General features: G+C 36.6%; 3 protein-coding genes across 5 annotated transcripts in view; all 3 read right to left on the reverse strand.

Annotated features, from left to right (window-relative positions):
- Positions 1-6,265, reverse strand: part of LOC107591669 (pleckstrin homology domain-containing family O member 1-A-like) — a 15,734-nt gene extending 9,469 nt beyond the window's left edge. Inside the window, exons 1-2 of the mRNA XM_016280890.1 lie at positions 5,998-6,265; positions 4,744-4,890 (exon numbers count right to left, since the gene is read on the reverse strand). Of these exons, the coding sequence (XP_016136376.1) occupies positions 4,744-4,890; positions 5,998-6,024 (174 nt within the window). The 5' untranslated portion in view covers positions 6,025-6,265. The remainder of the gene's footprint in view (positions 1-4,743; positions 4,891-5,997) is intronic.
- Positions 6,266-8,898: 2,633 nt separating this feature from the next.
- On the reverse strand, positions 8,899-17,830 carry LOC107591611 (vacuolar protein sorting-associated protein 45-like). 3 transcript variants are annotated; one of them, XM_016280815.1, is made up of 16 exons: positions 17,082-17,830; positions 16,656-16,790; positions 16,219-16,279; positions 16,021-16,100; positions 15,697-15,765; positions 15,238-15,303; positions 13,596-13,667; positions 12,995-13,105; positions 12,495-12,629; positions 12,204-12,317; positions 11,920-12,087; positions 11,357-11,515; positions 11,129-11,236; positions 10,921-11,042; positions 10,506-10,637; positions 8,899-9,161 (listed from the first exon to the last, which is right to left on the reverse strand). In XM_016280815.1, exons 1-16 carry the CDS (start codon positions 17,172-17,174, stop codon positions 9,080-9,082), a joined length of 1,707 nt encoding a protein of 568 aa, XP_016136301.1. In that variant the 5' UTR covers positions 17,175-17,830; the 3' UTR covers positions 8,899-9,079. The 3 variants fall into 3 exon arrangements, with proteins under 3 accessions (XP_016136301.1, XP_016136303.1, XP_016136302.1); XM_016280817.1 differs by lacking the exon at positions 15,238-15,303 and having other exon boundaries at positions 13,596-13,733; XM_016280816.1 differs by lacking the exons at positions 15,238-15,303; positions 15,697-15,765; positions 16,021-16,100; ... (1 more) ...; positions 16,656-16,790; positions 17,082-17,830 and adding exons at positions 14,127-14,195; positions 14,451-14,530; positions 14,651-14,711; positions 15,088-15,208 and having other exon boundaries at positions 13,596-13,733.
- Positions 17,831-18,046: 216 nt separating this feature from the next.
- Positions 18,047-21,423, reverse strand: LOC107591613 (retinol dehydrogenase 12-like). The gene is made up of 7 exons (XM_016280819.1): positions 21,184-21,423; positions 20,178-20,312; positions 19,632-19,823; positions 19,360-19,521; positions 18,699-18,818; positions 18,376-18,580; positions 18,047-18,249 (listed from the first exon to the last, which is right to left on the reverse strand). Exons 1-7 carry the CDS (start codon positions 21,275-21,277, stop codon positions 18,144-18,146), a joined length of 1,014 nt encoding a protein of 337 aa, XP_016136305.1. The 5' UTR covers positions 21,278-21,423; the 3' UTR covers positions 18,047-18,143.
- Positions 21,424-23,807: the final 2,384 nt, after the last annotated feature.

Raw genomic sequence — 23,807 nt, forward strand, 5'->3', positions numbered from 1 at the left:
GTTTTTTTGGTCAATGAAGCAGTTATTTAAAATGCATCTGATCACTCTACACAATAATCTAGAAACAATGTGAATGAACACCACAACAGCTTAAGCAGTAAACTTTGCAAAACACAAAATGTATGTCACTGCCAAAACTTTTGGCCACGACTGTATATATATATATATATATATAAAACAACAACAAGCGTGAAAAATGTACATTTGTCAATTTTCTGATGTAAAAACACATTGATAAAAACATGTTAATACTATAAATTTTATGAACTACAGTACAAAAAAATCCTTATTATTGAGCACTACAGTGTCTTGAAAATATGATGTTTTGGGCAAAACAGACACATTTACAGATGTCTGTGAATCTACACTGTTTATAGGTAAATCCTCAGCACCTTAACTGGGACTGATCAGCCTGAATATAGTGAATATACTAGAGCATCAATTATTTACACCAGATGTATAGAGAGAGCTTGAAAATAAGCACTTTGAACAGTTATAGATGCTCAGCTGTCTACATGTATAAACTTCAAATGATTCACTTGGGAGTCAGGAAGGATCGCAGCATTTACGACTTGTGTTGCATGAGGTGTGCCTCACTATGCTATACGAGTGAGATCAATTGAAGAGTTATGTCAAGTGACATTATTCTGACAAGAACAGGTCTACCTTGAGCACTGAAGTGCAGCGGTGCATAATGCTATCAGTACTATAGACAGCCACGGAACACAATACACACAGCCTGAAGGCATGCAGCAATCACCAGAGGACAGACCTGTAGTGCACATACTCAGACTGATGCAACCTGCTGCCATTGTATTCTGGTTTTATAAAAATAACCTTGCTTGCCTGACCAGAGGCAGAATTCACAAGGCTGAAGTAGGTACACAGAATGCTAATAATCTGTTCTGCGTCTCCCTTTACAACTTTAATTTCACTGAATAACTGGGGTATCCTGTGAAAATATGAAAAATTTAGCATTACATCACTTGCTCACCAATGGATCCTCTGCAGTGAATGGGTGCCATCAAAGTGAGAGTCCAAACAGCTGATAAAAACATCACAATAACCCACAAGTAATCCACACAACTTGAGTTTTTCGCCGTTTGGACTCTCATTCTGATAGCACCCATTCACTGAAGAGGATCCATTGGTGAGCAAGTGATGTAAGGCTTAATTACTCCAAATCTGTTCTGATGAATAAAACAAACTCATCAACATCTTGGATGGCCTGAGAGTGTTTTTTTCTTTAATCATTTATCAAATTAAATAGTAATATAGTCATATATTAAAATATATTAAAACATTTACATTTTTATTTTCCCTTAATGCTTTATATTTAAGGTCTTTACAAAACCATAACACTGAACTCAAGGTGCCAACTGCATCATTGTCAGCAGGTCCAGTTTACGTTCATGTGCAGTAAAATTCATGCTTGAATAATTCACCACTATAAATAGGAAACATTCTACTTCACTGCAACACCACCTGCATTTTGTGAGTGAACTTGGTCTCCACATGTGTTCTTCTTACATTAATTATTTCCAAGTTCATTCCTAAAAACAAAAGACTAGCAAAAAAGGAAAAAAAGAATGGTGATGATCTTGATTTGATTCTTAAAGGTGTCATCGGATGCCACAAGTTGATATGATTCTTTAGGGTCTTAATGAAAAATCTATAACATAATTTGGTTAAAATTTCTCAATGGTAGTGTAAAAAACACCCTTTTTACCCAGGCAAAAACAGCTCTGTTTTCAGCAAGCCATTCTAGTCCATGTTGCTTTAAATGCTAATGAGCTCTGTATGATGACTGTAAACGTCAGTCACGAAACTGGCTAACTAGCACGTTATTAGGAAAGGCGATTTGCAAAGATTCATAAAAAAAACCTTATACTCACTTAGGGTTAGGTTGATGAAGCTGAATCATGAATGATTTGCGCGAACTTAAAGGGGTGGTTCACTGTTTTTTTTCTAGGCTTGATTGCGTTTATGGGGTGCAGTCTAACGTGTTAATGCTTCGTTTTTAAATAACAGCATTATTTTTCACATAATTTACCTTTATTCCACACAGCTCTGTCCCTTCTCTGAGAAATGGGCTGATCTTTTCCTGTTTTTATAAAGCCCCACCCTCAGAAATAGACAATGGGCTCTGATTGGTTAGCTAGCCCAGTATGTTGTTATTGGCTAAACCGCCTCTAGTGCGCGTCTAAACGTCCCGCCCCTCACCTCGGCGGCATGTGCTCCGGTTGTATTGTAAATAACAGCGTCGTTAATATCGCTTATCAGTTTGAGCCCGATTGAGAAGCAGAGGATATTATTGAAGAGGATCGTGCAGAAACTGTGCAAGCACGGCTTTTAATGGTAGGCCTATGTTTTTTGTTTGTTGTTGTCTCATACTTTTAGATATGCTGTTATTTGTAAATGCTACTGTTTATGTTAGCTTTTAATATACGGTTTTATCCTGATTAAAGCTTTAATAAAGTAAGGCAACTGCACGCGTGTCCATGTATAACACTTCTCATAGCTATGTGAAAATAAGTGTATAATTGGAACAGTTCATTGTTGGAGCTGAGCTGAATGAGAGAGAGAGAGAGAGAGCCAGATGCAGAGCGTGTGCAGAGCAGGGGGATGCGAGGAACAGTATTAAGAACCGCTGCTTTAGAACACAGATTTTGAAACTTGTGAATCCATTAGAATCGTTAGAAGACCGAATCGAGATTCATATATGAATAGATTTTTATGTGCACCCCTAGTTTTCTCTTCCTCTTCTCTAAAGCAGCGCCTTCTCTAAAGGGGCCTCGCCCCCTTTGCTGCCTTTTCCCGAGGGCGGGGTTTATCTGGGTTTGTGATGTCACGAACCCGGGAAGTAACTTCTTGTAGTCCCTACCAGCCGTATTTGTAGGCATTAAACCGCCAGAATTTTAAAAAACGATATCTCCGTTTGCATTGAACTTTCAGCTTTGTTACTTTTCAGATATTGTTTATGCAGATTTTGAAACTTGTGAATCCATTAGAATCGTTAGAAGACCGAATCGAGATTCATATATGAATAGATTTTTATGTGCACCCCTAGTTTTCTCTTCCTCTTCTCTAAAGCAGCGCCTTCTCTAAAGGGGCCTCGCCCCCTTTGCTGCCTTTTCCCGAGGGCGGGGTTTATCTGGGTTTGTGATGTCACGAACCCGGGAAGTAACTTCTTGTAGTCCCTACCAGCCGTATTTGTAGGCATTAAACCGCCAGAATTTTAAAAAACGATATCTCCGTTTGCATTGAACTTTCAGCTTTGTTACTTTTCAGATATTGTTTATGCTCAAACAGCAACATTATACACTAACTAACATTAAAAAAGTGAAATCGCAATCAACCACCCCTTTAAACACATTTAGGCAGATCGGGGATCGGCGCATTCACTTCAAAATGAAAGTAACGTTAATCTTCTGCGTCTTCAGCGGCTCAGATGTCGGGAGTAAATGACGACTGCTATATTCATTATTACATCCAACAACAAAACACCTCAATCGCTTAATCGGAGACGTTCTTGTCTTCCCCGGCACCGGAGTCGACACAATGGCAGACTGATGACAGCTCACTCAGGGTGGGTCTAAGGTAAGACGATAGTGTCAATCAACTATCGTGGGAGGGGCCTGTGCAGAACTACATCATTCTGACAGGAATCTCAGAACAGCCTGATTTGAGAAAGGGGATTTTAAAATAGGGATTTAAAAAAAAAAAACACTGGGTGGATTTTTATCATTATAGGATGGATGGGTACACACACTTCCAACACACATTTATGTTCAAACAACTTGTAAAGTGAATTTTGCATCCGATGATCACCTTAACAAAATATCACCCAATAGTATGTATAGACTATGTATAAAAACAATAAACACTAAAGATTGTGTTGCAAGAGTTGCATTAATATTCCTGTTCATGGTAAATTGCTTAAAGCTTATGTTTCTTATTTGTGCCACTAACAGAACTAAACACATGGCCAGTTTCTTATGATGGTGTGACACTGGATTTAGAGTCCTGAGCATCCCCAGTGAGCGAGAGAGAAGCAGCTGGGTCTTGAATCTTTTAATGTAAATAACAACGTCATCCAAAAGACAGCAGCTGTGCGAATGAGGGATGAGCGACATATATCACTTATGTCACAAACCAGGGCACCGCGTATAGTTTTCCATGATGGTATGCTGTTCTGTGATGGTTCTGTGAAACTGATGAAAGCCTACAGGCAGTGACAGAAACAAGCTGCTACACTTCCATGAAAATTACAACCATCCCTCTACACATGCTTCAAGTGAGCAAATGATTCAATTGTAAAGATTTGTTGCTCCTACAATGAACCGGAATTGAAATTCAATTGAATATCTGTAAGCAACTTCCAGAACCTTCAGGGATCTTTGGTACAGGCACTGACACAAAATCCATGACACAAGCACAGGTTCACATGCTGCTTGTGGTTTGAGGCCACAGTTGAGTTTCAATTTTCAGTGTTTATATAATACCCTTTAGAAAATTATAGCTTGTCAAAGGGATTACTTTGATTTAGCTAAAGTATGACTTTTACATCAAGGGCAGGAGGTTTTGGCAAACATTAATTATTAACATTCATACTCACTATATAGTAGTTGGCATGGTATACTTTTGGAAATCTGACATGTCCTTCAGTGTTTTGATTGATCATTTTGAGCATGAAATCATTATCATTATGCATTTTCTGACACTAAAATCTTAATAACTCACCTCTTTTTCAAAGATGTACAGATGATCTCCTTTAAGCATCACAAAGCGATTTCGCCATATTTCCCTAAATATTCCTTTGCCACTGAACCTGCGGATCCAGCCTACTTTGTCTGGTTGGGATGATGGCTGGTTGAGATCCTGAAGACCCTGAGTGTGCCAACAATGACCCGGTTAATGTGTCACCCGTCTTACATAATAATATATGAGTTCAAATAGATCTGTCACACTGCACTGTGCTAAGCCATCATAACATTTATTCCATATCTGTTATATTAATACTTATTTTTTTAACTATTAGTAAGTCTTCCAATAGTGACTGGCCACCTTTTCACTAGTATTTTAACCAATAAATCCTAGTATGTCCCGTGACATATTCAAACACTTAGCACTATTACTAATAACTAGAACCAGTTTCGTCAGTAGCTATTTATTAGGTACTAGTGCATATCAAATGTTTTACTAGTAACATTTTTAATCTAAAAAGATTTTTAATTGAACCATTTGCTGTCATATGGCAAGCAAATAAACAATTGTGACTAGTGAGAAATGTTACTTGCAACAATTGGAATTCATATTAGTGTCATATACATATTACACTGGATTACATATTAGTGTCATGAAGTAATATTATCTAATAAGTAGGCTACTACTAAAGCTGGAATAGATACCCTACTAGTAACCATTGAGTGACTAGTAGCTAAGAATTAGACTATTAGTGCCGAATGTCTAATTAATTTGGACTCACAATTGGAATAAGCACAAAAAGTACATTTAAAAAGACAGGGTAGTAGTATTGGATTACTTACTAGTAATAAAAACATACTGGGAACCAAATATTATTACTAGTTCGATTAAAGAAATAAATATTAATACGGCCTGATACAGGCTATTGCACCCTAATAAAAGTCACATTGCGGTCTATTATTTAGGAGGTATATATATATTTCCCAAAATGATTTACTGTCAGTTAGTCAATTAAGGGTGTGGTTAATTAAATATTCTGTTAAACAGAATAAAATAGGTGTCAATTACATGAGTGACTACAGCATATAATGAAGAAGTGTAATGGACATATACGGTCTCACATTCGGCGTTTCATAACAAAGGAGTCATTGTTAAATTCATTTACAGAAGCACAAAATACTAAACAGGACACACATACTTGCGCAGTACATTCAGTCACTGTTCAATTAAACTTTTCAATTATGAGCATTCAAAATTTCCACCGTCATAGACTGTGTATGAAATTCTCACCCTTTTGACCAAATGGCTTTTCTTCATGCTGTTCGCAAAATGTGTCTTTTCCGAAGTATATTCCGCGATCTGTCCCGCTTTCTAGAAGAAACGGAGATGTTTTTGTTTATCTTCAGCTGTGAATTTGCCGCGTGCCGGTGCTATAGACAGGACGAGGTGCTGGCTCTCAGAGCTGATTGACTGCCAGTCTCTACACTGACGGTTTGCAAACCGCGGGCACAGGCTCTCCATTGGCTTGGGTGAGTCCCTGAGTTGCTGTGCTTCTCGCCGAAACGGATTTTCCCGTTTAGAGCTCGACTGCTCCATCTATTGAACGAGCACAGCTGTCGGTGTGATGTCACGCTGCATATTGAGCTTCAATGGCTTTCTTTTTGTTCCCCATCATCACCAACCTAAACACTATGCAAATCGGCGTGTAGCAAAGGACATAGTTATTTTCAGAGATAATCAATATAACTGTTTATTTGTGTAACCTAATGAATTCAAGAATATAGGCCATGTTGTTTTATAATGTGGTATCTATCTAGCAGATAGTGAATAACTTGCATTGAGAAACAGTGTGGAGGAAAGTGGGACTATAGCTATCACAAACAAAAGTTGTCCATAGTTGTCCACACGTTTAGATATTAAGATTTATTCATATGTTCGAATATTTTTGTTAATTAAAATGTCAAAATCATTATTTTTTAATAACTGTTAGGTAATAGATGAACACAATGAAACAACACTGGCATATTGAGGCAAAGATATTTTTCATAAATTGCAGGCAGGGGAAGTTTAGAAATATTACATTTACTTCATTTTTGATGTTTTACGCATCACTTTTCTACATAACCGATTAACCGTTTAAATTCTGCTGAAATACATAATAAATGCAGGTTCCATTGTGACAGTTTTCCCCATATAGTGTGAAAACATGCTAGGTATGTAATAGGAAAATGTCCGATGTCTTTTTGTAGTCGAAGCATCTATAAAGAAATTAACTTTCAAAAATAAACCTACCTTGAGAGAGATACACTGAAATAAAAGTGTGACAAGTTCTTTACTAAACACTCATGCAGCAGCTTTGTTTCAGTAAACCTAAAAAGAAATGTGTGCCAGTTGTGGCAAAAGTTAAAAATGACAACAAATGAGAGCACAGATCTGAATATTACAAATAAAAACAATTACAATAAAACTTCCAAAATACATAAACTTATGTAGCTCAAGCACATAGGGGAATTTCCTAGGATATTCCCTTCTACAAGCTCTGAAAAAGCACATATTCAGAAGAACAAACTACATGACTATAATTACACTGCTCTAAGCTTCTTCTCTGTCTACATAAATTGACCACATTATTCTAAAACAGAGCAAGAAATGTTTCCCTCGGGTTGACAAAGCATTCTACATTTGCCTAGGATAGCTTAAGATATTTCTTTTACCCAAATCTGTAATAACAAATGGATCTTGGGCCTGATTTTTGTTCCACTGTATTTATGTGAATTTCGGTACAACACATCAAGTGTGATATAATCTCTCTGGAAATCTACCAGACCCTTTACTGACTCATCATAAGCAACCTTTAAGGTTTTTTTTTTCTTTCTTTATCCATACACAGCAAATTGTGTGCTTGATGCAGTAAAGCTATTAAGTCGTTCAGGTCTGCTGGTACTCTGGCTGATGGTGGGGATTAATGGATGTGATTTAGGAGGGAGGAAGGGGAGTTACAGTGGAGCAACCTGAATGTGTCTAGGGGGGTTAAGCTCTGGAGGTTAAAGTAATGGGCTAAACTCAGCCTACTTGATACAGTTTCATCAGTAAATCATCTGTGAGGCATTACAGACTGTGAACTGAGGCTTTGATGATAACAAAAACCATGAAAATGTGTTGGTCTGAGGTTATTGGATAAACAACTCCAACAATCAGTTGATGCTAATTTGTTCTTTTCATTTATTTAAGAGCATGATAAAATAGTCACATACTCCGTTGTCCATTTTTTCAAGGGGAAAAAATTAGTAGGACATGAAAAAAAGACACACCAAGATATAAAAACAAAGGTGTTTTATACAAGGCTTTAATGTTAGCCGATTTAGACTCTTCAAAGGTGGTGTCTAAATTTGTCTACCAAGAACTGCCATAAAAATTATAAATTAAAGGCCATATTAGTTGTTAAAGACTTTGATAGACAGAAATATTACAGTTATTGTGCACCGATTGAATTAATAAGCTCTAGCTAACAACAAGAAGACAACAGTTTATCTATGTCTGCATATCTGCAGCATGTCTTTTAATTTAGCTGGACAGGGATGTGAATAATAATAAAGAATATGGTGGACCACTTTTTTCTAAAATTCAAATGTTTTAGAATTTTGCTTAGTCTTGAAACAAACTGATTTAGTTGGTTTTTCTAGCCTTGTTGGGAACCTTTGATTCAACCAATTTACATTATTGTAACTCAAGTTAAATATATAGACAAAACAGCCGGTTAAATTTTTGTTCATAAGATATGTATATATACATTTTTTTTTTACTGAAACATACAGTAGTCATCTGTCCAGAAACAATCAAATGCAGCAACATCAAGCAAATAAATACAAAATGCTGTCACTGTGAACATTTTTGGGGCATCTAAAACATTATTTACATATGATCACAAAAGTTATGCACATTTACAGTGTTTCACACATCATCAACACTTCTGCTTACATATATTTTTTTGATAACACTTTACAGTATGTTTCAAATCATTTACATTAGTTACACATTAGGTCTCGTGAACTAAAAAAGATGAATAATATTACAATATTTATTAATCTAGGTTAATGTTTTCTAAATATGTTTGCAAATTTCCACATATATTGATACATTTTTAACAATTAATTATTAGAATTAACATTAACTTAGATTAATAAATGCTGTTCAAATGGTTATTAATTGTTTATTAATGTTAATGAATTAAACTTATTGTGCAATGTTACCATTTTCTTAACTTAACTCAAGTTGTCAGGTGAGAAACAAAGAAGAAAAATGTACTCAGTCTAGGGTTCAGAGGACAAACAGCACTGGGAGTGTAAGCACACATGAATATGCTGATAACAGCTCAACGTCGGCTCAGCTGACGGCCACCGCCTTGTGTTCTGTGACCACCTGAACCTACTGAAAGCATCACTTCCTCCAGAAAGCTGTATAAGGGGAACATATGTGGCTTATAATACAGGAGTACAGTCAGCACTGTATTTGACAGAGTCAGGTTTACACAACCCACTGTGGGTAACAGAATAATAATAAAGAATATGGTAGATCACGTTTTTTCTAAAACCCAAATGTTTTAGAATTTTGCTAAGTTTTGAAACAAACTGATTTTATTGATTTTTCTAGCCTTGTTTGGAACTTTTGATTGAACAGTTTGACATCACAAATACTGATACATTACCTGGTATAGAAAGCGAAATGCTCACCCACATACATTGAAAATAAATATTTTGCTTCAGGAAGTTTATAAAGTGTCAAGTGGGTTAACCAGTATCTAATGGCTATAGCATATAATAGCCACAGCTGTAGTTAAATTAGATGGAAATAAGTTAAAGCTTTATTAATAAATTTAGCTTAAACTACATTTATTTGGTTGAAAATATTAAGATTCATACAGGGTTTATTTTACACATCATCATATGTGAATATACAAAATTATTTAGATTCATTAATATATATGACGGTTTAAAAGTCTGGGGATGATAATATTTGTAATGTAATGTAAAGTCTTGCGCTCACCAAGGCTGCATTTATTTAATAAAAATACAGTAAAAACAGTAATATTGTAAAATATTATTACAATTTAAAATATCTGCTTTCTATTTGAATATTTTAGAATGATGACCAAGCTGAATTTTCAGCAGCCATTACTCCAGTGTTCAGTGTCACATGACTCTCAGAAATCATTCTAATATTCTGATTTGTTGTTCAGGAAACATTTCTTATTATTATCAATGTTGAAAACAGTTGTGCCGCAACACAACAGTTTGATGAATCGAAAGTTTCAAAAGAACAGCATTTACTTATTCTGCATGTTTAGTATTCTGTAACATTTTCAAAGTATTTACTGTCACTTTTGATTAATTTATTACATCCTTGCTGAACAAAAGTATTAATTTCTTTCAACACAAATCTTGCTGACCCAAAACATTTTAGTAGTAGTGTATATATAAAATATCTAATTAATATATTAAATAAGTAATCCAATGTCCAAGTGAAATCAAAATCACTTCGGAAGCGAGAGTGCTAAGAAACCAGAACCCATATATTCTAGATTACCAGTGAAACCTCCTCCAGAATGAGAATGAATGATTCAGTTAATACGAGCAGCACAATTGTATGTTCTTTACATAATGCCATTCTAGGGCTGATGTCACTCTGTAACCGGGAACCTTCTTGAATAAGGCATAAAGGCTTGTGTGCCAGAGGGCAAATGGATAGAGGTGAGATGGTGAAAAGAGACGACTACGTTGAGAGCATTTAAAGACACTGACCTCTTAGTGTTGTGAATGACTGTGCCCCCGAGTACGATGCGCACCCCCGGCATTGTGCGGTTCAGGTTATAAACAGTCAATGCCTCTTCATAAGTGGCCCCACCAATTATAAAGACAATAATGTCTTGAGGTCTGAAGGGTCGAGACAGAGTGTGAAGGAGTACATTTATATAACTGCTGCAGTCCATGTTTTTCAATCCAAGCAAAAAGTTTCTATATTGTACATTAAACAGACTATTTAAAACTAATTTAACTGGTAGGTAGGATGTTTGAAAACAGTCATTCCGTTATTATAGAAATCATACACTTCACCTTTAAAGCAAAATCAAAACGCTCACATTAAATGTCTGTAAGTGTGGCCATATATCATTAATGCATGAGTGTGCATGCCAGACTACTTATGTATCCATGTCACCTGTCTCTAAGAGAACTTGGCCCGAGGTAGGGGAACTGGCTGTCCTTCAAACGACCCTTGATCAGCTGATCCAGCGTGTCATGTATTAGCGGCTGATGCTGTGTGTACACATTCTCAACTCCCTATTCAAATACATAAACAAGTTCTGAGTTTGTGACTACAGCAATATGACATGTTAAGAAAACACACTGGTAAACAGAAGATCTACCTTAAGTCCTTTGAAAAACTGTTTGGTAATGGCCACAGCATCTGTAGGAGCGATGAGTTCACTTCCTCTGATTCGTTTGCCACCATATTCCACCACGGCTTGTATCATCTGCAGCACAGATGGAGGCAAAGTTGAGCTAACTTTCCTTTTTAGTAATAAAATGACTAGATTTGATCAGATTAATCTGGATCGGTCATTGTGCTACAGGACAGATCTGATGGCTCTCACCTTGCGGTGTCTCTCTAACACCCCTTTGCGGTTGAGCTCCTCCATAAGGCTGGGCAGAATACTGCTGCTGTGTTTCTCATAGCGAAGCGCGTACAGCATCACCAGCCGCACAGCATCAATTTCAGAAAGCCGAGGGTTCTGCAATAGTCGCCTCAGGTTCTGCAGAAAGACGAACGAGTAATCTTTTGCAACAGTGCAAGATCTCATCTTAAAATATTGTAGGCAATCACAAGGAACTTTGTGGATGGACATTCACTACCTTTCAAAAGCTTGGGGTTGGTAAGTTTTTAGATATATATTTTCGAAAGAAGTTACTTATACTCACCAAAGCTGCAATTATTAGATCAAAAATACAGTAAAAACAGTAATATTATGAAATATTATAATAAAAAATTTTTTTTTAAATTATATTTCAATATATTTCAAAATGTAATTTAAATGCTAAATTATTTTTTGTTAATTTCAGCAGTCATTACTCCAGTCTTCAGTGTCACATGATCTTTCAAAAATTGATCTGGTGCTCAAGAAACATTTCATATTATTATCAATGTCTGCACTCTGACCTGTTGTGCACTGGAATGATCATTCTGGCAGGCCAACTCCTGCTCCACCTCTGACACCTCCATCAGCTGTCTTTCACTGACCAGGCGAGACAGCTCCCCAACCACAGTTACGTGTTTTGAGACCGTGCCTGACATTTTCTTAAACTGTGGGTAATTATCCACAAATGCCTACAAAAGGGCCAGAAAATGGTGATTAAAAACAGAACTGTGTAATATAATAATAAAAGTTCTGGATCACTCCTACAAAGAACAATATTAACTGGCTTCAGCAGTGGTCCACTCACCTTCATGTCAGTTATGGACTCTAATTTTTGTTTGTCCTTGGGCTTTTTCTTCTGGAAATCCTCCATCAGGTTCTTGATGTTTGTTCCAATTTCACCAAAATTCAGGTACAAGTTCTTATTAAGAGAAAGAAAGAGAAAACAACATACAGGGTTTCTTTATTTTTTTTACATTATTTACTTAACTAGGAGTATTTATTTGGAAATAAAATCTAATTAGTATGTAATTTCAAGATGCATTTCTCTTTAATGTGATCTACCTAGCAATAATATTTTGAACGATAAGCTACTCACATTTGCATAAAACTCATCATTTTCTGCCGACAAGACCACCTCCCGTAGGTCCTTACTGATTCCAGGAACTCTTGACAGGTCTATGCGGTTGTTATTGAGGCCCAGTAGCTCATGAACCATGGCCTGATATGTCCACTAGAGGAAGCAAACGCATCCACATGTAGAATTTGCTGCAATATCAGCACACTAAATCATTATGTAACATTTATTTTGCTGCAGTAAGACAACCGTTTTCAGCAAAAGCAAGCAGGACACACTGGCTGCTGTAAATCTCTCAGTAGAGAAAAATAATAAAAAGCATGCTGTTAATGTCTAACACTAATGTTTAACACTAAAATATACTGTTTTAGCAGTTTTCTAATATAATCCAGAATAAAACTATGGCCTCCATCTCTCTCTGGTGGTCAGGTCTAGGATTCTGCATGCAGATCTTACCAGATTCAGATGTAACATTACTAAGATACTTTTTTAGACTGTGAGACAGCAGACAGGTTTCTTACCTGATTGAGAAGGGGAGTAATGGCATCATCACTTCTGTCTAAAATCAGGAGAAGAGGAGGTACTTCTGTTTTTCTGAAGTCAAACAATTCATACTCCTTAGTAATGATTTGCTGTGGAAAATACAAAAAGATCATACACATACATACATATATATATATATATATATATATATACGGAAAGTATTCAGACCCTCAAATTAAGGTGTAGAACCATCTCAAGGATGCTCAGAAGAAATGGACAGCACCTGAGTTAAATATTTGAGTGTCACAGCAAAGGGTCTGAATACTTAGGACCATGTGATATTTCAGTTTTTCTTTTTTAATAAATCTGCAAAAATGTCAACAATTCTGTGTTTTTCTGTCAATATGGGGTGCTGTGTGTACATTAATGAGGAAAAAAACTTAACTTGAATGATTTTAGCAAATGGCTGCAATATTGTTAAGAGTGAAAATTTTAAGGGGGTCTGAATACTTTCCGTACCCACTGTATATATTTACACATTTTTATCAGTGTTATCATTTTTATCAAAAAATGACAGATTAAATCAAATTACTAATAATGCACATTACAGATCTATGATATAATTAAGTAAAGTCTTACTTTGACACTCTCTGCCAGCCTTTTGGACATGTCAGAAGAGAGCTGGTAGCGGATCATGGGGCATTTCTTCAGGGCCAGCAACACTGATGTCAAACCCTGAGTTACACGAGGCAGTACACTGGGCTCCCAACTGCGACCCTATAAACATGCAGAGAAAAATTCACAGTGAGCCTAAAACAGAAAACATCTGTGTCAGATAGCGTAAAGATATGAAGAAAAAATAATAATAATTCCAAGCAGCACTATTAGTTTATAAGATCTTGTGATCTAACATAAATTATCTCCACCTGTTTTCTGTTCAGTATTGTAACATACCTTAATCATTAATAAATAATGACAAAATACATTTATAAGCAACTATGTAAAGTTTTGTGTATTTTTGCGAAACAAACATGCAGTTGCTTTAATGATTCATACAGGAATAATTAAATGCAGCTCAATCCACACAAAGCAACAAAAGGCAAGCACTAAGTTCCCTATAAAAAGAGTTAAGGCTGCTCAAATGTGACAAAAGGCTAATTTCTTTCTTACCCTGGATACTCCTTGAAGGTTGAGGGAGAAGAGATGAGGGTTCACAGCAATGAAATCTCCATAGAACTCCTAGAATAACACAAAATCTTATTGGTTGATGAGAAACAAGATTTATAAAGTTTGACAACATTATGTGAACACTGATTTTAATTTACTCAATTTTTTATGGATTGGATAGATACATTATATGAACACTGATTTAAAAAAATTTTTTTTTATGGATTGGATAGATGGAGAGACAGACCAGAGATGTAGATAAGAAGAATTATGAATTATTTTGAACAAATATATTTATACATCAATTATGAAGAAGACTTCACCCACCTGCACTTCTGCAACTACTTCCTGTTCATCTGCCTCAGCCAAAGACTTTATTTCACTCTTACTGATCACGTTACTGAAATCTGCACAAAATTATTCATTAGTCCTAAAGTTGGTTAAACGTGCATCGTCTCACCACTCTTATTATCACATATGCAAACTCATATGAATGAGAGATACACTGATATTTTACTGGCACTCACAGATGAAATAAACACTATACTTGGGCCGACGAAGCTCTTGAATCAGGTGCTCTACATTCTCCTGAAACCAGAGACGTTCAAGTATGAATAAATAATTTCAATCATCTTAAATTTGAATATTCAGTCTAAATCTATGTTAGTGTGACCATACTTTTCCCAGGACACGCGTCCTGGCCAGGATTTCTATATTGCCTAAAATATCTAGGCTTTGGCTTTGTTTGCGTGTGCAGACCGATCGGTGTATGACATCAAAATACCTCGAGAGCATTGTGAAAGCATAAGGAACCGTCTGTATGGTATTTTTGTGTGCTTTGTTTGCGTGTGCAGACCAATCAAACAAAGCCAAAGCCTAGATATTTTAGGCAATATAGAAATCCTGGCTAGGACGCGTCCTGGGAAAATGGCACGTATGGTCCCCCTAATCTATGTATACTTACCTTGGTTGGCCGAAGAAAGCAGATTGCCTTAAGGTGCTTCATGTTGTCCCGGTTTTTTGAGTCAATGCGCTCAAAAAGGTAGACTTCTTTCTGCAGGATCTCAGACTGTGTGTAGACCACACTTACGCGGATCATGGGGCATTTCTTCAGGGCCAGCAACACTGATGTCAAACCCTGAGTTACACGAGGCAGTACACTGGGCTCCCAACTGCGACCCTATAAACATGCAGAGAAAAATTCACAGTGAGCCTAAAACAGAAAACATCTGTGTCAGATAGCGTAAAGATATGAAGAAAAAATAATAATAATTCCAAGCAGCACTATTAGTTTATAAGATCTTGTGATCTAACATAAATTATCTCCACCTGTTTTCTGTTCAGTATTGTAACATACCTTAATCATTAATAAATAATGACAAAATACATTTATAAGCAACTATGTAAAGTTTTGTGTATTTTTGCGAAACAAACATGCAGTTGCTTTAATGATTCATACAGGAATAATTAAATGCAGCTCAATCCACACAAAGCAACAAAAGGCAAGCACTAAGTTCCCTATAAAAAGAGTTAAGGCTGCTCAAATGTGACAAAAGCCTAATTTCTTTCTTACCCTGGATACTCCTTGAAGGTTGAGGGAGAAGAGATGAGGGTTCACAGCAATGAAATCTCCATAGAACTCCTAGAATAACACAAAATCTTATTGGTTGATGAGAAACAAGATTTATAAAGTTTGACAACATTATGTGAACACTGATTTTAATTTACTCAATTTTTTATGGATTGGATAGATACATTATATGAACACTGATTTAAAAAAATTTTTTTTTATGGATTGGATAGATGGAGAGACAGACCAGAGATGTAGATAAGAAGAATTATGAATTATTTTGAACAAATATATTTATACATCAATTATGAAGAAGACTTCACCCACCTGCACTTCTGCAACTACTTCCTGTTCATCTGCCTCAGCCAAAGACTTTATTTCACTCTTACTGATCACGTTACTGAAATCTGCACAAAATTATTCATTAGTCCTAAAGTTGGTTAAACGTGCATCGTCTCACCACCCTTATTATCACATATGCAAACTCATATGAATGAGATACACTGATATTTTACTGGCACTCACAGATGAAATAAACACTATACTTGGGCCGACGAAGCTCTTGAATCAGGTGCTCTACATTCTCCTGAAACCAGAGACGTTCAAGTATGAATAAATAATTTCAATCATCTTAAATTTGAATATTCAGTCTAAATCTATGTTAGTGTGACCATACTTTTCCCAGGACACGCGTCCTGGCCAGGATTTCTATATTGCCTAAAATATCTAGGCTTTGGCTTTGTTTGCGTGTGCAGACCGATCGGTGTATGACATCAAAATACCTCGAGAGCATTGTGAAAGCATAAGGAACCGTCTGTATGGTATTTTTGTGTGCTTTGTTTGCGTGTGCAGACCAATCAAACAAAGCCAAAGCCTAGATATTTTAGGCAATATAGAAATCCTGGCTAGGACGCGTCCTGGGAAAATGGCACGTATGGTCCCCCTAATCTATGTATACTTACCTTGGTTGGCCGAAGAAAGCAGATTGCCTTAAGGTGCTTCATGTTGTCCCGGTTTTTTGAGTCAATGCGCTCAAAAAGGTAGACTTCTTTCTGCAGGATCTCAGACTGTGTGTAGACCACACTTACGATACTGGTCTATTAACGAACAGAGGAAGAGAGAACAAGAAATTAATGTTTTGATCACTGGTGGCAGATCAGAGTTAACACATGTCTAGGTAGACTGCTGATTAGATGTTTTGAAACAGCCATACTTCAAAAACAAATGAAGAGTTCAGTTCAGCTGCATTTGGTTAAGAGACACATGACATGTAGGTCAGCAAAATCCACACACTGCACACAATACTAGACTGTCAGTGGAATATAAACTGATCTGCGTTTTCTTACCTTTAAAAGCATATAACTGTCCTCTAATTTGAATTCACTTACCGTCTCCTTGTCCATCAGCAGCACCTTCATCCCGGGTCCGCTGCTCTCTATCATTTTGGAAATGTACTGCTTGACAGCCAGAGTCACGTTCATTTTGTCGTATTTATGTTCCAATTGTCAGTGAGAATGAGTCAATTGATCAGATCGTTTCAAAGTTGTTTAACGAACGATAAAGGACTCTTTTCATCAGCAAACTCCCGTATACACAATACTGTTGACGATGCGAGACAACTCTGGCTGCGCGTTCTACTATTTCCGGTGTACGCGAGCGTTCGGTCCGCGTCTGATTTGGGAACAGTTGTAGTTCAGTCGGTATGCCAGTCCTGCAGGTTCAATTAACTAGTTCAACTGATCTGCGAACAGGTCGTAGAGCATAAATATATCCCATAATTTAAGGCCGCTACGTAAAACGGAGTAAATAAAACGCCATATTGGTGAGGGCCAGGAGGCGTAACCATCACTGAACACTCGTATTTTTCCAGCATCTATTGTTTATTTATTCGTTTATGTGTTTTTTTTTACAGTCTGTGGTTTTATAGCATGGTTACTTGACGTTCTAATTTTATTCAACTTTTATTAACAATTTCATTACCAGTTTAATGCTGGTCATTTTTAATAAATGTATTGAAATAATACTGGTTCATTGAATGAATCAGTGCTCGGACCAGTTCAGTCGGATTCATGAACGAATTCTTCTGAAATATTCGACTCAGAAGAACGATTCACTCCCACAGACACTTAACACACAGTATTTTACCAGCGTCAACAACACTTTTTAAAATTAAAATTGATTTAGGAAACCTTTATTAATCATCAAATGAGATACTTCAAAACAGCTTTAAAATGAGACCAACTATCTTTTATACTGTCATGGGCAAGACAGGGAATACAATACTGATCCATTAACCACTAATCATCAATAATCATAAATTCAATTAAATAAAGATTTCCATTAGAAAAAAAATCAACAAAGATGGAAAAGATGATCATGAGTGTTGATAGCTGCATACAAAGCATTCCTATAGGCATGTGGTATTATGAATAGAGCTTGGTGGAGTGTTGTCAGTTCTCTTCATGGTAGCCCACAAGTTTTGCACTTATTTCCCACAATCGCAGGGCAGCGAGATCATCTTTACCTTCAGGAGCTGGTTCCTTCAGCTTACAGTCACTGTAAAAAGATTTAATTATCATCCGGTGTCAAGCATAAACACATCAGGAAAGGTTAAATATTCAGACATATTAAAATACAAACCCATAACACTCATGGTGAAGGCTTATGAATATGACAGCTCACCTGAAATAGCAGCCACTGTGAGACTCCAGCCCTTCAGCAACTGCACAGTAGATTGACGTCTGAGCGCCTTGACTGGGGGTTTTCATCAATAAGAGAGCTGGTAATGACAACAGGGTGCTGAGCAGAGGGTGGCGAGTCTGCACGTAACGTCCCAGTTCAGTGCGGATTACTCCAGGGTGAAGGGAATACACTGTTACACCAGACCCTGATTTAAAACAGAGCATGAATAAACAAGCCTAATGCAATAATCATTTGTAAAATGTTTTTAAAGTTTTTTTTATATGTTTGAACGTGGCTGATTAATTGGGGATGAGCGCACAAACCTTTAATCCTCTGTGCTAATTCTCGAGTAAACAGCAGGTTGGCAAGTTTGCTCTGCCTGTAGCTGACCAAGGAATCATATGGAGCTTTGTTGAAGTTAAGGTCATCGAAGTGGATCTTACCTGCAAGAAAGGTCATCGAACTGAAATATATTGTCAGTCTCTTGTTTATCTGAAAAAAATGTTTACATTTGACTGAGTAGAGATGCATAATAAATCATAACCATGTTATTATTCACTGTTAGCCTTTGCTGTTATCTAATGCTTTACAAAAACATCTTTACAAAAATAATTTAATAATACTGTAATTTTTAGCAGATCTCAAAATTAATATGAATTTCCATATGTACATTATGTGGTTGTGATGGCTAAATTCCCTTTTCAGCATTTAAAATGACTGGGATTTTATAGTTTATTTTTTTATTTATTTAGACAAAAATAATACAGGATTTTAATATCAGACATTTATTGGTGATCAGCCATGACATGAAAATAATTATTGGCTTATATCAGTATCGTCAATCATTTTAATAATAATTTTTAATACCATTTCTGAGATAGACTGGATTAAACTGATATTTTCCTGCATATTTTGTTTATCACATGCACAACAAATGTTTTATGGATAGACTTTTGGGGGATCATGTTGATGGGTGGGTTTTACCTCCTTTGTGAGCAATACTGGATACATTAAGAATTCGACTAGGACTAGACTTCTTCAGCATGTCCAGGAGCAGAACAGTCAGGAGGAAATGACCCAAATGATTGACAGCGAACTGGGTTTCATAGCCATCCTTTGTAAGGCTTTTAGGGCACATCATCACTCCTAATAGTATAATTATGGGTTTATTCACACAAAATGTGCAATAAGTAACAATACAGATTAAAGCACAGTTTGATTTGTTGCTTAACTAATAATGAGGTCTAAGGTCTTACCAGCATTGTTAATAAGTATATCCAGTCGATCCTCAGTGGCAGTGTATTCATGCACAAATTGCCGAACGGAGAACAGAGATGCCAGGTCTAAGTGTCGAACTACTATGTTGCCATTTCCTGTAGATCTGCGAATCTCTGCCGCAGCCTTTTCTGCTTTTGAAAGATCTCGACAAGCCATCACAACCCGAGCCCCTGGGGAAAAAAAAAAAAAAAAAACAGAAGATATTGTCCATCAGTCTGACTATGATGCAAAGTACACCTTAAATCCCTAAAATCCCCCAAAATCTAGACCAGGGGTCTCCAAATTCGGTCCTGGAGGGCCGGCGTCCTGCAGAGTTTAGCTCCAACCCTAATTAAACACACCTGAACCAGCTAATCAAGGTCTTACTATAGGCATCCTAGAAACTTCCAGGCAGGTGTGTTGAGGCAAGTTGGAGCTAAACTCTGCAGGACACCGGCCTTCTAGGACCGAGTTTGGAGACCCCTGATCTAGACCTTTCAGTGGTTGTAAGAATAAAATGACAAAAATTTCAACAGTGTGTTTACCTCTCATGGCCAAGTCACATGCTGTCTCTTTTCCAATGCCAGTGTTGGCACCAGTAATGATGACTGTCTTCTCATCCAGTCGCACATGACAGCGGCAAACTCCACCTGCAATCCATCTTCTCAGCAGAACCAAACCTGTTTTTTGTATTATAAGCCACATTCTTTCATTCAAGTCCAAGGGAATTCAACATGTTGTAAATGTGGTTGACACAGATTTTGAAAATATGAAAAAATGCTTTTAGTTTAGATTTGGCTTGGAAGCACTTTTTGGAGAGTTGGCTCATTGCCTTTATCAAATCTATGAGGTCCAGGATACAAAGAGCCATTTTGGAAAAATTTACTTTTAAACATTGCAGTAAATACAGGTGCATCTCAATAAATTAGAATGTCGTGGAAAAGTTCATTTATTTCAGTAATTCAACTCAAATTGTGAAATTGTGTTAAATTAATTCAATGCACACAGACTGAAGTAGTTTAAGTCTTGGTTCTTTTATCGCTGTGTACACCCTGCAAATCAGACAAATGTCTAACTAAATCCAATTTCGAATTGGCATCAGTGTTATTTTCGTATTATTTATGGTATTTATTAATACTTTAAATGAGTTTTTATTTTTAGATTTTCAGTTTTCATTTTATAATGAAATATAATAAAATTATCTTTGTATATTTTTGTATTTTTTGTGTATTTCTATTAAGTCTTAATATAAATTGTATATATATATGTATATATATATATATATTCATGGATTTGATATTACTGTGTAGTGAAAATAAAACATGATCACACAGCGTCTGAATTCTATTAGATTCCTCCAAAAAATAACCAAATCCCTTAAACTACATTAAAATCCATTTGAGCACACCATTGTACCTTCAGCACAATAACTCTGTATTGTTTATTATATTCTACAATACCTATGGAAGAAACTGCATTACTTCATAACTGACTGTAATGTTTTAGCCCACCAAAAGTTAGAATGAGAAGAAATGACATTATGTAACTTACTAATAGCTGTGACCGCAGTTACTGTGCCGTATTTGGTGAGATGATTTGACTTCAGTTCCTCCCACAGTTGAGTTACTTGGATAGAGAGATACATGTCATCCGCTGTGATGTGCTGTCAGCTCCGCTATAATTTCATTTTCTGTTGTACAGTAACTCTTTTCTTTGATTAAAAAAGCTGTTGTTTCAACTGCATGGCCACCGTCAAGCTCAGTGCCGGCCAACACATCTAAGCACCCTGCATTTAAGGCTGGGTTAAGGTTTTGTAAGAAGATTAAGTCAAGATCATGTTAGATTCCATGGCTTGCGGTCAGAAAGAAATGTGAATAACAAAAACAGTTATCCAAACAATTTCTGCTTTTAAAACAGAAAACTGTAACACAACAGCTTTTCATTAGATGCTAAAAAGTGTTTTGGATTTAAGATTGACTTAATTTGTGCAGTCTGAGGTATTTGAAAACAGCCCCTGATCTTTTAATCTTTAAAAAGCTTTTTGGGGTATATGGGTCATGTGGCCCTCCCACCTGCCTTATTCATTTGTTTGGCACTATTTTGATGACTTTATTATATTACCTGCCAAGAATAAGTCAGGGACTGTGTTGCATATATTTTAAAATGTGCTTTCTTATTACATCTTAACCTGTTGTTACAACCATATGAGTTTGGGTTGAGACCCAGGCTAAAAAAGGTTGCAGTTTATCCATTGACTATTGCAAAAGAGGCTATAACTGGGTATTCCTTCACTTTGAATTTGTGGTTTTTGATTTGTCACCTTTATTCAAGTCACCTTTATTTATATAGTGCTTTATACAATACAGATTGTGTCAAAGAACAAAATATGGCCTGTGGTTTAATTTAGTAGAAGAGACTTTCACTTTTTTGTTCTACACTTAGTCCTATAAGTTCCAAAAGGTGTTTTCCCCCCCAGAGATGCCACAAAAACATTTTAGATTCTCCAAAGAACCTTTAGAGATCAGATCTTTAAAAAAAAATCTTAGTGTGAAGAACATTTTAATAATCTAAATAACCATTTTCCCTTATAAAGAACCTTTTGTGCAATGGAAAGATTCCATGGATGTTAAAGGAACCATAGATCCATATTGAACCTAGATGCAAAGAACATTGTGAATATAAAATACAGTCAAATAAATGTGAATTTTGAAGCTGCTTTGTAAAGCAAAGTGCTAACAAACTGCCACATATTTCAGAAAAACTGCAGCTTCATGCCTAAGGTTTTATGGTATGAATTTATGTTATTGAACAAAACAGATGTTTTTTTTTAATTTAAAAAAATTCTGTTCTAAGAGCATAAACTGAACAGCTCTATAAAACATGAGGGGCTTCTTTGTTTACTGCTTATAAACGTTATCACAATAATGGAACAAAACACCAATTCGTTTTATAAAAATCGCAAAACTGTGTTGGTATTGTTGGAGAAACATGCTCGTTTTAATATGAAAGACTTGCAGCTTCGTTCAAAGAATATTTGGATATAAACATTTAATATCTTATGTCAATAATTCACTCCTGAATTCTAAACCTCAGGCGCCATCTTAAAATTAGTGAAGGCAGAGTGAAGAAAAGGATTATGCGGGAAGCATTGGCTGTGGCGCGAGACTGGCATACATTGAGTAAAAAAGCCAACGCTTTCCTTTCGATGATCGAGTCATGAGTTTGTGCCCTTAACTCTGCAGCGGCGGTTTTGGATCACTAAGTTACACTATTTAGCCGGCTAAGCTAGTGGCTGTGCATACTGTTTAGTGCAGATTCAATTCAAGTTTATTTGTATAGCGCTTTTCACGATACAAATCGTTGCAAAGCAACTTTAGATAAACATTGCCGTTTTAAAACAAGAAAATCAGTGCAGCAGATGGCACGATAAATGTCTCAAAATGTTAAAAAATAATGCGTAGTGTTAAAATTGACTGTAAATGGTAGTTAGCTTCTGCAAAACGACATTGTTTATTATAGGAAGTGATAGCCCAGGTACATTTTCATATCACCATATGCGTGTAATGTGACATTGACTTTTCGCTTGCATTTACGTTAACTAGTGTATTTGCTTTTTTATTATTATTATTATTATTAAATGATGAATAATCACGATCAACCCGCCTTTCTCACAAATATCGCAGCCAATCCGTGTGCAGGGAAACACTCGTGGAAGTGACATCCCAGAGAGATGCGGGGAGCGTCTCAGAGCCGCACAGGGCTCGTTGTTTTCCATCGTGGCAAAGCCCGCGAAGAATTAAAGGAAATAGCGCACTGTACATTTGTATCCTATCTTGCACATATGCAAAACTGCGCACAAGGTAAGAGTCTCCCTTCTTCTATCTGGAAGCAACGCGTCGGTGTTTGTAAAGAAGTTGTTAAAAGTTGTTCAATCGGGTAAAAGCGTACACAGCTGCACGGGGTCGCGCAAGACGCGCACTGGCCGGGCACGCGTGAGTTCTGTAGCAGGGTGGGCTAACGTTAGCCTCGCGCGCGCGCACGCTCTACGGGAGGATCGCGAGCGTGCGTCTGTTTTGACGTTAAAGCGACTCGTGTTTATTATGACAGGATGTAGATACTGAGTCAAGAAATCGGTTTAGAGGCTGATCCATGTCACTTTCTCAAATATTTAAATT

This window comes from Sinocyclocheilus grahami, unplaced genomic scaffold, assembly GCF_001515645.1.
Source record: "Sinocyclocheilus grahami isolate Dianchi unplaced genomic scaffold, SAMN03320097.WGS_v1.1 scaffold144.1, whole genome shotgun sequence".
Lineage (NCBI taxonomy): Eukaryota > Metazoa > Chordata > Actinopteri > Cypriniformes > Cyprinidae > Sinocyclocheilus > Sinocyclocheilus grahami.